The 17,842-nt window shown below is 36.5% G+C and overlaps 1 protein-coding gene across 2 annotated transcripts; it reads right to left on the reverse strand.

The window, feature by feature from the left end:
* Positions 1–1,234: 1,234 nt before the first annotated feature.
* Positions 1,235–6,019, reverse strand: LOC110684002 (phosphoribosylglycinamide formyltransferase, chloroplastic-like). 2 transcript variants are annotated; one of them, XM_021860398.1, is made up of 6 exons: positions 5,774–6,019; positions 4,661–5,072; positions 4,213–4,324; positions 2,522–2,698; positions 1,928–2,054; positions 1,235–1,698 (listed from the first exon to the last, which is right to left on the reverse strand). In XM_021860398.1, exons 2-6 carry the CDS (start codon positions 5,037–5,039, stop codon positions 1,585–1,587), a joined length of 909 nt encoding a protein of 302 aa, XP_021716090.1. In that variant the 5' UTR covers positions 5,040–5,072; positions 5,774–6,019; the 3' UTR covers positions 1,235–1,584. The 2 variants fall into 2 exon arrangements, with proteins under 2 accessions (XP_021716090.1, XP_021716089.1); XM_021860397.1 differs by having other exon boundaries at positions 4,661–5,099.
* Between the last annotated feature and the right edge of the window lie 11,823 nt (positions 6,020–17,842).

Consider the following 17,842-nt stretch of genomic DNA (forward strand, 5'->3'; position numbering starts at 1 on the left):
CCCTCTCTCAGTCTAGACTATTTCGGGTTGCCCAGTAGCGATGCTCGGAGTGATATTACAGCCTTACCCACCGTGGATGCTGCCAATGAGATGACGGTATGCTGCTAATGAGATGACGGTAGAGAGCCTTATCACTACATCCAATGTCCTTACCCTTTCGGAAAGGGGGGACGATGATGCTACTAGCCCTCTGAACAACCAGGATTCTAGACATGATATGGACAAGGGACGGAGGAAATCTCATATTTTCCTCAATGGATCGAGAAATAATCAATCCCTTAAGATTTCCGATTTATCTTATTCAGATCTCAGACAAGGGAAAACCTTGAGTTTCTTTAAGCATTATTCTTTATCATGGATGACTGTACGAGTGAAGGAAAAGACCACCTATAATGGGCATCCTGAACCTCATAAAGCAAAGGAAACCAAAGTTCATGAAACCTTATTCACGCCCACTAGGATGGTGGGTCCTAAAAAGAGGTGTCGCAACTGAAAGGGCCAAATGAAAAAGGCCAAACGACCCCTGGACGTTGCCTAGGTCAACCAAGTTGTCAGACCACCCAAGCCTAACATTGTTGCCGTTGAGAAGTTGGATGATCATATACCTACTAGCCTAACTTCTAGCAACAATGAGGGTTCGATTATCGAGGAGGGGATCGAGTTACCTGCGAGATATTTAACTACCACTGATATCGATGAAGTAGAATCAATAGGCTCTAACGACAATACCCCATGACAGTTGAATCCGACCAAGTGCAGTTCTCTCCACCACTCTCTACCTTCACGTTCTCTACCATGTCAAGAAAAAATGGAAGACCAATCAGGTCAAGGGTGAAGAACAAGAAAGGTAAAAGGTATCCCCGTCGTTGTTTTTACAGGATCAAGAAGCACAAGGGAACAAATTTGGAATAGCTTAAGGCTAGTTCTGGAGATGGATCTTCTCATCCCCCTTGTTTGCATTGCTTAGCAGTTCATAGCATTTGTAACCCCAATCCTGTTGTCAAAAGAAAAGAAAAAAAAAAAAAAAAGACAAAAAAAAGACTTGGTGTTGATCTTTGTGGTGAAGGAAATATTATCTGGAGTATACAAATAATACTAAGTACCGAGTAGTTTTTTAGAGGAAAGTGTTGAGCTCCTTCATTTTTGCCACAGTAGTTCAGTAAGCATATGTGATGAGTAACACATTTGTAGAGAAAATGTACCTCGCATTTGCCAATTGCCATAATATAGGAAGTAAAACCAAAACTCAGCTGCTAATTTATCATTATAGGAACCTTACAGTGTTCAATGGCTATCTCAAAAATGGTCAGTTTATCGTCATTCCTCGTTCCGATCAATCCCAAAATAGATTGGAATAATACAGCTTCAAGATACATTAATTATAGGGGATACAAGTATATAATATTGGTACAATTCTCAGATGGTCAGTAATAGAAATTTCTTAATCGAATCCTAGAAGCTCTATTTTGATATAAAAGGGCGCTAAAATTTTGTCAGAATGTGCCCAAAAAAATAAGAAAGGCTCATTTTCATAAGCAATATGTGATCTGCCCTGGGGTTGATCTCCTGCAAGCCAAAGCTAACCTAATTGTATTGCTGTGGATCTTCTTTACTTTGGATAAGCGGAACACCATCATCCCTCCAAATTATCCGGTCTTCACATAATGCTGCAACTATGTCCACATATAATTGATGCTCCTGTTAAAAAACAAAAAAGGACTTTGCATAAGATATAAAACAGATTTATTTGAGCAGGACATATTCTTCTGATGAAATCAAGAGACTTGAAAATCCACTATGCAGGTTCATAGCTGTAGACAGTCTAGACACAAACTTCGGTAATTTGGATATAATCATACTTACAATTACATAGCATTACCCTTATTGCAGACTAATTTTGTAACAAAGTCCCTCAAGTTAACATTACCTCATGCAGAACCCGAGCTGCCAAGTCCTCTGGAGTGTCAAAAGCACACACAGGCACAACTCGCTGGGCAAGGATCCGGCCAGTGTCATATTCCTCGTCAACAAAATGGATAGTAGGACCAGAGTATCTGGACAAGAAAAGAGTATTCAAGAAGACTATTGTAAGCTTAAAGTCAAACTCCAAAGAAAAATATAACACTTGCACTTCCATTTAGAGCTATGCTAAAAAAACAACTGGCTAAAATCAAACCGTGATCACATATCTGGGTAATTCAAACATAATCAAGGGAAAAATTAATGTAGAAATTTCACATCACACATCTAAATTTTAGTAAATGGACCATTCTCATTAACTTTTGATATATTTGAGCACCCATCCAAATAACAGCATTGGCATCGAAAGTTCATAGTGAACAGCAGTACAGGCAGCTGTCTTGAAAACACGTGATCAGATTCCTCTTTCTTTCATGATGATCTAATGTGTGATTTGAATGTGCTAAAAACCAACAAATGCAATATAAATTCTACACTTTTTGCAATATAAGTAATATAAATCACGAGTAACCTACAATATAATTCCGAAAGGCAATATTACCTTGCTCCAGAAGCAATAACTGCTTTATGAACCTTGAGCCCATAATAGCCTTTGCCACCAAAAGCTGGTAGAAGTGAAGGATGTATATTTAGTATACGCTTAGGAAAATGTTGAACCAATTCAACTGGTATAAGCTTCAAATATCCAGCAAGAAGTATGAAGTCCACTTCAAGTTCCCTGCATAAAATTCAAAACTGATTCACTAAGTACATTCACAAAGAAACAAGATCTTCAAACCAAAATCCTATTGCGGAAATAGCCTCAGAAACGTAGAAGGGGCACATCAAATATCTTACATTCAAAGCCAGAATTAATATGGCATGAACCATTTGGGAAAAGTAACATCAAAAGTTATAGGTGGACTTATAGTAGCCAGATTTATTAAATTTTGAAACCAAATTAGGTGATCTTGTGAGAGGTATTCTAGACATTTTCAGAAGCCTTAATATAGTTTACAAATCTTAAGATAAAACTTTTGACCTCAAAGTGGATGATCAAAGTATCAAACACACACACATGGAATTACATCAATAATGGAGTGAAAGTGAGCATACCCAGTTTAAATGGAAATGATTTTGTATTATACTATTCTTTTTCTTGTTTTAATCACTTTGCCTTATACTATTCTTTTTCTTGTTTTAATCACTTTGCCTTTATGTTCTACACAATTTACTTGATTTCATTTTTGGTTCTTTTCCACCATACCCCTCTCTCTCTCTCTCTCTCTCTTGGATATCATCGCATAACATAGAGCATGAAGTGAAAGTGTTGAAGAAAAGAGTGAATGAATCTGCATCACATAGGATGAATGGATAAAACTTTTTTTTTATAGAGATACATAATGGGGGAATTACAAAACCCTTGGGAGAGGGGGATGGGTTTAGGGATATTTGGGTTGAGCCGAAACTAAAAAGGGAATATAGAAATGGTAGAAAACCAACTAAATAACATAAAAGGGAGACACAAGCATTGTTTTACCTTTTCTTTACTTGTTTACCCCGTAGCAAACAGCCCCTTGTATCTTTCCCCCCAAAAGACACATATTAGTACTAGTGCCAGACCAACCAAGCGTTCAAAGTTTTTATTCTTCATGCCAATATCTCGTACAATAAACATTTAATAAAGAAGAATTGACTTAATGTAAAAAAAAACTACATTTTGCAATCACATACTCTTCTGGTCCAAACTCAATCTCCCACTCTATAAAATTTAACACTTAAAATTGACCATATATTGTCATCACTAAGTATTGATGCCCAAGATGCTAATAATCAAAGCTTCAACAATCAGTTAGAGTTCCCTCTTTTTTAGTTGCTCTACTTTGATTTTTGCAGTTTTATATACCCTACTTTGACCATACATTTCACTACTATATAAAATACAAATGTAATTATGTACGTGACTCAATATATACTTTTAAAATATCAACTTTTTACATGTTTTACAAAAATATAGTTATAAAGTCAAAGTTGTACATTGTCACACTTAAAAGTCAAAGTGGAAGAACTAAATATATGGAGGAGGTACATATACATGTTTATTAAGCAAACTGAAAATAACAAGTTTTATGCAACAAGAAATAAACTTTACACAACTCTTGGTTAAGGAATAATCAAGTCTGCTATTTGGAATTAGGAAGAGAATAATGATCCCGGGTAGTAAAACAAATAGAGTATTATCAAGAAACTAACCTAAGAGTAGTTACAAGGTCACTGGATAAAAATTGTTGTGATTCTTCTTTTGTTCTTGGAAACAAAACAACTGGAATACCATTTTCTTTTGCATAGGCTGCACCTCCGCAGCCTGTCATTCACACACAGTACATCCCAAAGCTAGTTATTTATAAGCAAATCAAATGATGACATCTTCAAAGCTTTCTGAATGAGTAAGCTAGCAAGTAAGTTGGTGATAAATAGCTATACATCAAGAAAATATGAAACACATTAAATGGAAGCATGAACACTAAAGAATGTTAAACAGAACTCTACACTTCTTAAGAGGCAGATAGTATCAAAATGAAACACATAAATACAAAAATACATAGATTAAAAAAGGGTGAGAGTGAACTATGGGGAAAAATGATCTTCTACAGGAGTTCATATTCTTGTCAATGCCAAAGTAAAAGATGTGATATTTTACCTCCTTTGTTGGTAACCAACACAACTACATCTCCAAGTACTGATCCATTGAGTGTTGCTTCATGAATTGCCTTGAAATTAGAACCTCCACCGGACACAAAAACTGCCAACCTTTTCCTGCTAGGCTTTGAACTGCGTTGTGCTAAATCATCAGAAATATCTTCAACTTTACGGGAGCTGACTGAACATAAGAATTGTCTTCTACTACTCCTAATTCTACAAGTTGATAAACCATATGTTTGATCGGCTGGCATAGAACTCCATTTGGTTGGTTGAAGAAAACAAGGGATTGATGTATCTGACAATGAGCCTTTAAAGTCCTTAAAAGATGGCACAAATGCACTTGTAGAAAGTCTTGTAAGCAAACTTTGAGCTCCCATCAACTCTTAAAACGCGGAAGATATTTCTTGCAGCTGTAGAGAGGACCATTCAAAAGAGAACTGATGGACACGAAAAGTTGAATTCATAAGGCGCTACGTAGTTAAGCATTCAATGAGACGCAAATGATCTCATTAGATGTTTGTATGAAAATGTATGTATAAATATTAATTACACCAATTCATCCCTACACCATTCTACCAAGGCGGCTTACTACATAACCAAGGAGACAACGAAGAATCAAGCCTTTGTTCGCTTAGCAATACTAAAAGGAGTGAGCGAAAAGCAATACAAGTAAAATAAAGTGATGATTCTAAATTGTGTAATAAAGGGGCCTAACCAATATTGTGCTCTAAATAGCTAGTATAAAAAAGAGGGGCAAACAGGTTAATCCCATTAGCCATTGCTCATTCTCTTCATTCTTCCTCGTGACCGGGAGTGCAATCTAGCTAATCAGGCCCGTCCCTGAGCCAGGGCAGGAGGGGCGGCCGCCCTAGGCCCAGGGAAAAGAGATTTGATTTCATTTTGAATTATCTCGAAAAATACATAATTTTAGGGATATTTGATTCAATAATCAAATTATGCTCATAATTTTCTTTTCTTTTGGATATGATGTTTCATAATCTAAGAATTTTCGAACCCTAAACTTAAAGCACTGATAATTAAATTAGATTAGATCAAATATAAACCCTAGATTGTGAAATTGATATGATGATAACAACAACAAACAACTTACCTTAGAAGCTGCTTCAATGGGGGATACAAGAATCAGATGCTAAGGAGAACGCTTCAATGGAGAACGTTGAGTGCACTTCAATGAAATAACTCAGAGAGGTAGGAAATAGGAATGGAGGCCTTTAAAAGCCATGACTCGCCATAGTTATAAATAGGGATTTGTTAAACTATCGCCCACAAATTACTACATAAAGCCCACAAAATTCACTTGGTTTGCCAAAATTGCCCTTGACCTTAAAAAAAACACTCACACTCTCATCACTCACACTCTCATTGCTCATCTTCTTTCAACCTCTCTAAAAAAAAAAAAAAAATTCAAACAACGGCAATGTCGAGGCGGCAAGGCAAGGAATTGGCGGCGGCGGCGGAGGGAAAGATGTCCCAAGGAGGAAAGATACATTTTGTTAAAAAAAAAAAAAAGGGAAAAACCGCCGTGACGGCGGTGGGGCGCCCAGCCAGCGGTGGTGGCGCCAGCTGCAGACGCCGCCACCAGTTGGCTGGCGCCTGGGCTGGACGCCATAGCCACGGTTGTGGCGTTTATTCAAGGCGCCGCAGCCGTGGCTATGGCGTCCAGCCCAGGCGCCAGCCCACTGGTGGCGGCGTCTGCAGCTGGCGCTACCACCGCTGGCTGGGCGTCCAGCCAGGGCGCCCCCCCCCCTTTTTTTTAATATTTTTTAAAAAATTGTTTTTAATTTTTTTTTTTTTTTGTAATATATTTTTGAATTGTTTTTATATTTTGTTGTTTATTTTTATAAATTTTTTCAATTTCGTTGTATTTTTTCTATGTTTATATTTTGTTTACAATTATTTGTATGTTTTTAGTTTATTTGATTTGGGAGTGGTAGCTATTTTTCGTATAAATTTTTGTATGTTTATATATTTTAAAATTTTGTGTAGAATTCACTGGGTCGTCATGGTGCGGGGAAGAATATAGAGCTTCTTAGTAGAAGCTATTCAGTGGAGAGGTCGGGGCATAGACATGTCAGATCCCGTGGTATTTCGGCCTCAGCTCGTAGAGAACGGATCCACCGTCGGGATGAGGATGACGATGACGATGATGATGCTGAGGAGGGTGACCAGGAGGAGGAGCAGGAGGAGGGCGCAGATGAGGATGAGGATGTGGACGATGGCAGTGGACCGTATGATGATTACGGTCCATTCAGTCAGAGGGTTGATGACATGTACGAGACACATATGGTGGAGGTGCGTAAGGGTAGGGGTGGTAGGTTTGTTAGTAGATCTGGCACATCATCTGCGTCCACTGTATCTGGGGCAAGCAGGAAACGGTCGAGGGCCGGTAATGATTCTTGGGTTGTTAGGAGTGAGGTGCCCGGTGGGCCTGTTGACGGGAGTGTGATTCCTAGCTTTTTAGGACACATAGCTGCCCGTATTTGGGAGGACCAGGAGAGGCCTTCAGTTACGGGGTTGTTGAAATGTCATACCCGGGAAAAGACTTGTAGCTTTTTGCGTACATGGGCTGAGGCCTGGCCGGCGGAGAGCGAGATGTTCGAGCGACTGGAGGGCACTGGGGTGAATCACGTTCCTGCCACCATGCACGATAAGATTGACAGTACGCTGATCACGGCTTTCATTGAGCGATGGCAGCCGGATACAAACTCTTTCCACCTTCCGTTCGGTGAGATGACGATCATGTTACATGACGTCGAGGCCATTCTGGGGATTCGTGTTGAGGGTAAACGACTTTGTGCTGTGGCTGATGCGGATCAGGCAGATTCGCTGGCGGAGTTGTTGGCGGTGGACAGGGCTGCACTGTACACCGAGGCGCTAGGTGTTTGGGAACACGGAGGTGTGAAGATCGCATCCGTGTTGCAGCGGTGTTTGTACCCCAGTGCACGTAGGACGCCCGACGCACAGCTGAGTGCTTATGTTTTTCTACTCCTCGGATGTACCTTGTTTCCGGATAAGAGCGGCGGAAACAAGCTCAGGCCACGCGACATAGTAGAGGCGTGTGACCCCGACAGTGTAGGCCAATTTTCCTGGGGATCGGCTACGTTGGCGTATTTGTATCGCCAACTAGGATTTGCGAGTCGGGCTGACGCGGCAGGTATCACTGGGTGTCTGACTCTATTGCAGACCTGGATATACGAGTACTTTCCTGCATTGCGACCACATCGTGACCCAGTTCCTATTGATGAGGGGATGTCGCGTGCTTGTGCGTGGAGTCCGCGCTCGGAGAAGAAGTCCGTTGACCGCCTCCGATCGATACGGTTGTTGCTGGACAGGCTGTCCCCCTTAGAGGTATCGTTTATTTATAGAGTCTACATTTTATTATTTGCACATATTATATTCATGTTATTAAATTTTATATGTTGTTATTGTACAGGTGAACTGGATGCCTTTCGGCCCGAACCCTAGTGTTAGGGTACCCAGGACCCTGTACACAGGACTCATTCAGTATCGTGAGATCGTCGAGGCGTACATGCCCCAGCGTTGTCTTCGCCAGCTTGGATTTGTCCAAGTTGTCCCTCCTCCCCCGGCATGCCCGATGAAGGCGGTCCGACCTGCATCGTCGAGGGACTACGTCGTGCAATGGTCGGATATCATGACCGGGACGTGGGACCAGTTTCCGATGGTGGCCCGCTTATGGACTGCGGAGTTGCAGCGGCCGCCCTCTGGGGTTACTCCCATGTGTGACCATTACTACATGGAATGGTTCAACCAGTATTCGCACCCGAGGTTGATCGCAGATCTCGACCACAGCGATGATGATTATGTGCCACCGCCTACTGCCACGGAAGCGGTATGTCTTTTATTATATTTATCGTTGTCTTTTAATTAAGTTTTATATGTTGTTATTGTATTTCATCTTCTGTTTTTTGTTGTATGCAGTGGATGGGAAAGATAATGCAGGACGTACAGAAACTCTCTCTTGAGAAGGACAGCATGAGTGCAACAGGGAGAGCTGTTGTTGATAGTCTGGAACAGACCCTTGCGCAGTGGGAGTCGTCGTCGAGGAGGGATTACTGATGGTTATTGTATTTTATTTATAGAGCATTATGTTGTAAGATTGTAACATTTTAGATTGTTCTTTTAGCTTCCAACTTAAACATATTATCAGTGCTGTTTTTAAATTTTGATATAACCGTTCGTGGATCCGTGCAACTTACCCATGCAACATATAGAATGCAGTAAGCAATACAATATAAAATATTAATGTTCTCATTAAAAGAGCAACGTACAAATAAGATTACAAATAAAGAATGTAAACATGAAAAACTAAAATGCAGTTAGGGTGTTCCATTCGTGGATCCGGTCATGATATAGCGCATCCCAACCCTCTACGCTCGCTGTGCGAATGTTGTACCACCGAGGTATAATCGGTGGCACTGGAAAATCGGTTGACATGTCTAGTCGGATGAAATGTCTGTATGACGACCCAAGTACGACATGATGATCGCAGGTATCCTTTCCTTGTACGGAAACTGATCAACATCGTTTCTTCCTATTCACCATATAATTATAGACAGTTAAGAAGGCAGGAGTAACACTTTAAAACTATGTGCAATAAAAACAACCAAAACGTACCAGTTCTCAGGGGCATATTCACAGACGATGAAGATTGACTACGACTAGATGACGATGTCCGACCACGAGAACGACCACGACCAAGACCACGGATATACTCAAACGCACTCCTGTTCAGCCGTTGTCGACCTCGAGGACGGTCAACTCCTTCGGGTTCCTCATAATCTAAGGTAGACGGGTGGAACATGTCATGAAGTACGTGAGTAGCGTCACGAATAATAGAAGGATGGCTGGAGGACACTCGGTCGTACATCGAACGAAACTGCTCCAACTCCTCCTGGTGGTTCTGGCGTCTGGCTTGGACGTCCAGGCTACGGTTTGGGCGTCCATCCTAGGCGCCGGAGCCACTCCGACGGTAAATCGTGAATTTTAACGGTGACTTACCTCGTTTTCCGTCGACGACGACGTACCTCCGGCGTCCCCCGCATCTCCGGCCTGCCCTCCGGTCTCCCCCGGCGAGCCAGTACGGCTCCACATTTTTTACACCGAGATTATTGCAATTTTAGAAAATGGGCATAATGGTCAAACCATATCATATTTGTGGGCTTTATATGGTAAATTGCGGGCGATGTTTAGCGTTTCACTATAAATATGGGTTAAATCTTTATATCATCGTCTAATTTTATAAAGGTTTTATGTAAACATATTTTAAAAATTTTAATACACTAAAGCTTGTATCAATTCTTGTGTAAGTTTTTTAGATTTTTTTTTTAAAAAAAAAACAGTTGAAATTACATTAATTAAACTTAGTTTACAACAAACGAAAGGACAGTAAGTAACATAAGTTACTATTGGCATAAGAAGCCCTTGCACAATATCAATTAAGGTCATTAACGATATTTACCTTTAAGGTATTACAACGAGTGAGGACAACGTATATAAGGCTTACCAATATACATTTAAACATGTGATGGGACTATTGATAGAACGAGGGAAGTTGGTGATAGTGTTTCGTGTTGTGCAAGGTATTTTCTAACATACAATTAAAAGTTTATGAATGTTGCTGAAATGACGGAGACAACCCAAAATCAGTATGTCTTACCCTAAGGGACCCCAATAATTCAAATGGATAAATTCCTCTTGAGATCTATGCTTCATACATGTCAATCACATTTCTTTGTGATCTGACAATACCATATCTTATACTCCCTTCGTCCCATAAAATAGTTTCTATTGTGTTTTTTTCACGGTATTTAAGAAATGAGAGGAGAAGTAGAAAAAAGCTAGACAAAAGTACAAGGCAAGATGGATAATTTAAGGGGAAAAAAGTGAAAAGTACAATTATAGACAAAAGTTAGAGAGAGAAAGTGAAAAAAGTACAATGCAAGTGAATAAGTTAAGGGTAAATTAGGAAGTTCAATGAATAAAGTAAAAAATAAGGGTATAATGGTCTTTACATACTATTCAAAAATAGGAAAACAGGAACAACATTTTGGGTCTCTAAAATAGGAAAACAGAAACTATATTGTGGGACAGAGAGAGTATATAGTCTCATATAAGGTCATGATATTGTAATGACTTTTACTGATATCACATACAAATGGGTTTAACAACATCTACTACCATCCCCCTTCAACAAGGGTTTATGTAAATCTGAAATTGAAATTTTGCTACATGTCCCAACAAACATAAGTAACACCACTTCCATTAAAGGAACACATTTTTATTAAAACTAAAGAGATTTAAAAAGGGCAATTCCAAGAGTCAAACGACTCCATTTTATCCTCCAATTAACCCTAAATTCGACTTGTCTTCGCTTTTCGATCTATTACATTGGGTGCTTCCAAAATCTAAGTTTTAAGTTTTAGAAAAATTCAGTTTAATTTATTAATCCGAACTTTCAACGATTTCTCTCAATAATCCCAACTTACATTTATTAGGGAGCACCATGAACTTTTGGGTTGATTTTCTTCCATTAGGTCGATTTACCAGTGACTTAAAGAAAATGTGATTTTTATTTTGTAAAAGCCATGTGTGATGTGTCACAACATAATTGGTCCAATTTTTTTTTTTTGTAAAAAAAATAAAAAATAAAAAATAAAAACCCTTCCCAGCCAGCCACCATCCTTCCTCCCCTTAGCCCCAACCACCAGCCCGACCGAAATTTGACCGCCCGCCTCCCCTAGCAACCGATAACAGTCGGTCGACCCCTCCCTACCCCTAAAAACACTCGGGCGACCCACCTACACCATCGAAATCACCCCCTTCCTCCATCCCCAAAATAGCCCCTCCCTTCTCAGGTCGATGGAACCGCCCCTCCTCCCTTCCCTCGTCGTTGAAACGACCGGTTTTTTTAGCTCCCTCAATTGGAGATTATTGCCAAGAAATTAAATGTAGTTGTGTTACTGAAGGTTTTTGTGGTAGATTTTTTTAGATTTTTTTTTAAAAAAAATAAAAATAAATAAATGGTAGTTGTTCTCAAAGTAGTCATTATAATGGTAGTTGTTGGTAAAATTTTCTTAAATTTTCACAAAATTACCCTATATATAAAGTATAATACTCCCTTCGTCGCTTTTTATTGGATACGTTTTGACTTTTACACGTTTGTCAATACACCTATTTGATTTTTATTCATTACATACTTTTTAAAATTATAACGATTGAATATTAATAGAGCATTCGTTAAGACGAATCAAACATGATCTCACATGACTTTTTTACTTTTGTGAGTGAATTTGAAGATTATCTAATACTCCTTTTATCCCAGAATACATGACACAGTCAACATTGCACACATGTCAATGCACTACTTTGAATTTATTTGTATATAATTAAATATTAATGAAAATTATTATTTTAAAAATTTTATTTTGAAACTTTATATATATACCTATTTAACAACATATTTTATAATAAAATATGTTTTTATTATGTTAGTAAAAAATTATGATCAAAACTAATACATGAATAGTAAAAAAAGACCAACGTCTCATATATTTTGGGACGGATGGAGTATTATGAATAATGTTTAAAATCTAGACATAACCAATAAAAAGAAACAGAGGAAGTATTATGAATAGTATTTAAAATCTGATAATGACCAATAAAAAGAAACGGAGGGGTATCCTACAAAATTAATCATCCTAGAGTTTTTGTAAATAAAAAAAAATTCATCTTAAAGTAATTTAATATACATTTTGTTGATACATAACATTATTTTACCTTTAATAATTTTGATCATATATTTATTATAATTAGTTGATACTATGACATTTTATACAATGTACCAATTTTTTTGTGCATATTATTTATAGAATTCAAGTCAATCTCCTAAAAAATTATGCCGATTAAAGTGATGCGCACTTTTAAAAATGGAGGGATTATTTTTCTTGCATTAAATGTCTAAATTTATTATAAAATGATTCTTTATAAAATGATTTATTATAATTGTAGTTAAATAAAGGTATCTTAATGAATGTTATTTTTTTATATTAATAATTTATATTAAAATTATCAAAACCGAGATTCCACTTTGAATTGGAAAGGATCTAGATGTGTATGTGTTACTGATGATAGTAGTCGTTTCAGAAGTTTTCGTACAAGTTTTTATTTCTCACATGAGAAGGTTTTTTCTTGTTTTAGGCTTAGAATATTTGAATTATGCAATTTTATTTTGACAATAATTATTTTTATGATATAAAAGAATTCGAGTGAGATGATTTTTAGTGGTTGTGACTATTCGCCATAATTTTATTTGGTATGTATGCATGTATGAATTTTTAAATATTCGCATAGTATCATATTAGGTATTTTATATACTTTAAAAATTGAAGTGACATCATTATAAGAAGATTATGATTCTTGGATTGTTTGATAAATTATATTTAATGACTTGTTTACAAGCATGATAAGAAGTGATAATTTAATTATGACATAATACATTTATTAAAAGTGAACTGAACCATGTAATTATTTAATTATAAGGAACAAGAAAAAAAAAATTAATGTAACCTTAATTCAATTTTATAAGAAAGAGCTACATTTATTATTTATGAAACATGATTATTATTTATTTCTCACTCATATTTATAGATTGGGACAAGTAAGTAAATTTAATACTCTTTTATAGAATGAGTTGAGTCAAAAAAGGATTCCAAGGTAGAATTGTAATCATGCACATTTTGTGTGTCATAACCATGTAATAAAATGATTAATCACGAAATTAAAGGGCGAATGCAACAAATTATTACATATAACTATTTAAATATACTCCCTCCGTCCACGATTATCTGCACCAAATGTGCTTTTTGCGGACTCCTAGGCAAAACTTTTAGTGGAGTTTAATTAAGTTTGGGTGACTTTGATTAAGTGGGAAAAAGGAAGTAAAGAAGTGGTCCCTTATTTTTTTTGTTTTTAGGTGGGTTAAAGTGAGTGGGAAAAAGGTGGAAAATTGAGGGCCCCTTTTATGAGTGGGAAAAAGGTGAAAAATTGAGTGTAATTAAAAGACGTTAAACAAAGTTAAATAATAAAAGTAAGGGTAATGTGATCTTTTTACTCTTTAAAATTTACTAAAAGAGGAAAGAAAAAAATTTGTTGCACATAATAGAGAGCACCCATTTATGGTAAATGTTGCAGATAATTGTGGGCGAAAGGAATATGATATTTAAAAATATGATATTCTAACGGATAAATCACAAAAAAAAATTCAAAAGAGGTGTGTGAATAGTGGAAAAATGTAAATAATGCAATTAAAATAACGGAGGAAGGAATTAACAAGTTACATAAAATTATTTATCAATTAACAAATCACATAAAATTATTTATCAATTAACAAATTACATAAATATTTATAATTATAAAAACAAATGATTTATTCAACAAATTATTATCATTTTTCCCCGAACCCCCAAAACATTAGAAACGGCTATGTAGCTAAGTAAAACCCGGGTTCAACAGAATCAAGTTTAATTAAGCGCAAAACAAACTTCCTGACTTAGGCTCACACACAAACAAATAATTCGTATTATTATTGTGTTGCTGCTTCTGTTAAGCCCCATTATTATCAACCAAACAAATAATTCAAGAACAAACACAACACCACCACCAACTACTCACAAATTTCAACTTATTGCAAAAATTAAATAATAACACAGTAGGAAAAATTACAAATGTACTGGCATTATGTTCGAATCCATTTACAGTTACATCAAGAATTAAATTGAAGAACAATTCACATACTCGTCGATTAACAACGTTATATTTAATATATAATAAGAAAGTATGTTGATAGATATATTCTAAACCTCTAATTCAAGCTTTAAAAAATACAAAAATTAATTACTAAACAAGCAGATGACTGCGTCTGGTTGCTTCACTTCATAGAGAGTAGAGAAGAGGGAAAGCAATAAACACTAGATTGTGATTTTAAAAATCGACTAAAAAAACGAAAGAAAAGCTTACCTGAGAAGCTGCTTTAATGGAGGAGAAAAAGCTCAGAAGCTGCTTCAATGGAGAACATAGAGGAAGCTCTAAGGAGAGAGGGGGGGGGGGGGGGGAATAATATCAACGGAATTATTGAAACGGAATAATAATTTATTTATTTTTTATTAACAGCGCTAATAAACTTAAAAGTAACAGTTTTTTTTGTGTTATCCGTCCAAAAACAAAAAAAATAATCTCAAATTTGCTCCGTCCGCCCCAAATAATCTGAACTTTGAATTATTTTTTAATAATCCCAACTTTATACTTCATCCGTTCAAAACAATCTCAGGTGACCGATGACTTATTAAACAGGTAATTTTTTTTATAAAGTTTAATGACATGTGTCACCACGTGATTGGTAAAAAATTAAAAAAAAAAACTAAATAATTAAAAATTAAAAAAAAAAAACACACCAAATCCCCCCGCACCGCCTCAGGCCATCCCTTCTGGCAGGCGCCGCTCTGTCCCCCTCCCCTTGCCGGCGTCGGATCGAACTTCCCACTATTGGCGTCGCACGTACCCCTCTCTCTCCGTCAGTCCTCCCCCTTCCACTTAATTAAACCACCATCCCCTAACCCCAAAACACCACGAAACAACCTTAGAAAACCCTTCCCATGCCCGACCGCCCCTTGCCCCACCCTCGAAACCCTAACGGGGGAAGGGTCGGTCGGGCGTCCGAAAAGGTTTTTTAGGATATTTCGTGGTGTTTTGGGGTGAGGGGATGGTGTTTTGGGGTGAGGAAATGGTGGTTTAATTAAGTGGAAGGGGGAGAATGGTCCGAGCGGCGCCGGTACTAGTGGAGGGGGAAGGTTTCTGGGCGGCCGGCGCCTGGGAGTCAGGGGGTTAGGCTCGACACAGGGGGTGGCTAGGTTGAAGAGGCTGGTGGTTTTTTTTTCCCTTTTTTTATTTTTTTAAAACCTATTGTAGGATGACACTTGTCCAGTAATTTGTAATAGCAAGTTGGATGACCGGTTGGGATTGTTTTGGACGGATAGAGTATAAAGCTGGGATTATTAAAAATAATCAAAAATTGAGATTATTTTGGGCGGATAGAGCAAAGTTGGGATTATTCTTTGCAATTTTTCCAAAAAAATAGCTTGTGTTATACCAATAACATTGTCTCTTTTATATAAGTACTCTGTAATGTATAAATGTATTGATGAGTCAATAATTCGATACTAAAATGGCCTAGGTTTCAGACCATTTTTAGGTTAGGTTAAAATTTTAACCAAAAATAATTATTAAGTTGCCTAAATCCAAAACTTTTAATCATAAAAATATCAAGTCAATTTGAGCAAGGTATGCGTTTATAATGGAGATCCACTGCCGATCTGTCCCCCATCGACCTGAGGGATGAGAATCAAGATAGACTCCGTTCTACATGTCAATACTGACAACAATGAAATTTAGAGGAAACTCTCTACAGAATTATACATGTGATTTCCACCTCATACGCTTGGTCTTAATAATGCTAACTTTAAGATTTTTAAAATGAGTGATTGCCCTTCACTCATTAATCAATAACATAATACTAAAACAGACACCAGGAATGACACGTGTCACTTTCTGGTGCTGTTTTTTCCCTCCAAAACTCCCCCTTTCTTTTTAGCAAAAATCTTTTAGTTTTGGAATATTTGTATAATATAATAATATTATTATTCATAATCTTATATATTATCTTTATAATAATTGTATTTCTTTTTATTTCGTATTCTATTTACTTAAAAATAGTTACACAATATTTTGAGACCTTTCATATGGTGGAGAGTACAAAATAAAGGAGCCTAAAATACAATATTAACATTTAAATTACCATTGTATATACTGCATAGTTGTACAATAGTGAGGTTCAATGAAAAAAAAACATATTTATTCATGGTGTTGATGTGAAAATCTTATGAAACAATAATAATTGAGTTAGTTTTCTGTTTAATATTTCTGTAATAATTTTACCAACTTATAACTTTTTTTCCTTCAAAAAATCTTTTGATAATTATTAAAACAAGTCATGCTTACATCGATTATTTTGGACATATGTCAAGCTATCATTAAAAAATTTCCCGCCAATACAATATATGATGTCAACTTAATTTTTTTTTATTATTATTCTACTTAGCTTATTTTTTGGAAGTACATTATATAGTTTTTTTTTTTTTTAACTAAATTAATTCAGTACTAAATAGCCATGCGGCTGTATAGTTTTATTGGGAATAACATGTATCATTAATGTAATATAATGTATATTATTTTAAAAATCTTTTCAACATAACTGATCAGCAATAAGATATTTTTTTCCTCAATTGTAGTTTTAATAATTTTTGCCTTATTATTTCATCTTTCTTATATGCATTGCATTTGTTTATTCCACATGAGTTGCCTCATTTTTATATCATATGCAAAATTAATTACGGGGAAAAATATTATTACTACCGTGCATCGCACGTGCACTAATCTAGTAATAATGCTAATTTTAAGATTTTTAAAATGAGTGATTGCCCTTCTGTAGAGAGAGTTCATGAATAAACCATGGGGCAAATTCATTAATATTTACTATCGAAAAAGAGGAAAACACTAGAAAAGATATTTCAAGAGTTTCAAGGCCTTGACTAAACACATATTGTTTGTGATATAAAAAAAAAAACCTTCCAAATTTGGAGAGATTATTATATACAATCGGGTGCACGGTACACTCATGGACATTTTTTTCTCATTTTAATGACTGATTTTCATTTAATCACCAAATAAAGAGCACAAATTAACTTTGGATTAGTTAAATACACAGTACACCCGGGTGTATAAAATATTTTCCATCAAATTTGTACCTTAAAAGGCTTAAACCCACAAGCCACAACTTATGTCTCATAGCAAACCTTCTGGTATCAAATAAACTGTAAACATGAGAAACGGTCCTAGACAAAACCACACACTTGGTTTTTTAAAAACCAAGTTCCTCCAAACCTATATCACAACGATTTCATTCCTTTATTAAATCCAAACTCATACTGAGCCAAAGACCTAAGACCCCTAGTCACTCACTACAACTCTAGTCAATCAAATCATTAAATCGAAAGGCAACTTTTGGGCCTTTTGGCATGCAAGAGTT

This window comes from Chenopodium quinoa, unplaced genomic scaffold (assembly GCF_001683475.1).
Source record: "Chenopodium quinoa cultivar QQ74 unplaced genomic scaffold, ASM168347v1, whole genome shotgun sequence".
In the NCBI taxonomy this organism is placed as follows: domain Eukaryota; kingdom Viridiplantae; phylum Streptophyta; class Magnoliopsida; order Caryophyllales; family Amaranthaceae; genus Chenopodium; species Chenopodium quinoa.

What these genes read in the sequence shown, in the direction of transcription:
- LOC110684002 (XM_021860398.1), bottom strand. Translation starts at nt 5,039, where the DNA reads ATGGGAGCTCAAAGTTTGCTTACAAGACTTTCTACAAGTGCATTTGTG. An exon ending in GTTGGTTACCAACAAAGGAG is followed by an intron (nt 4,325 to 4,660) that starts GTAAAATATCAC and finishes TGTGAATGACAG; the next exon opens with GCTGCGGAGGTGCAGCCTAT. An exon ending in CAGCTCGGGTTCTGCATGAG is followed by an intron (nt 1,699 to 1,927) that starts GTAATGTTAACT and finishes GTTTTTTAACAG; the next exon opens with GAGCATCAATTATATGTGGA.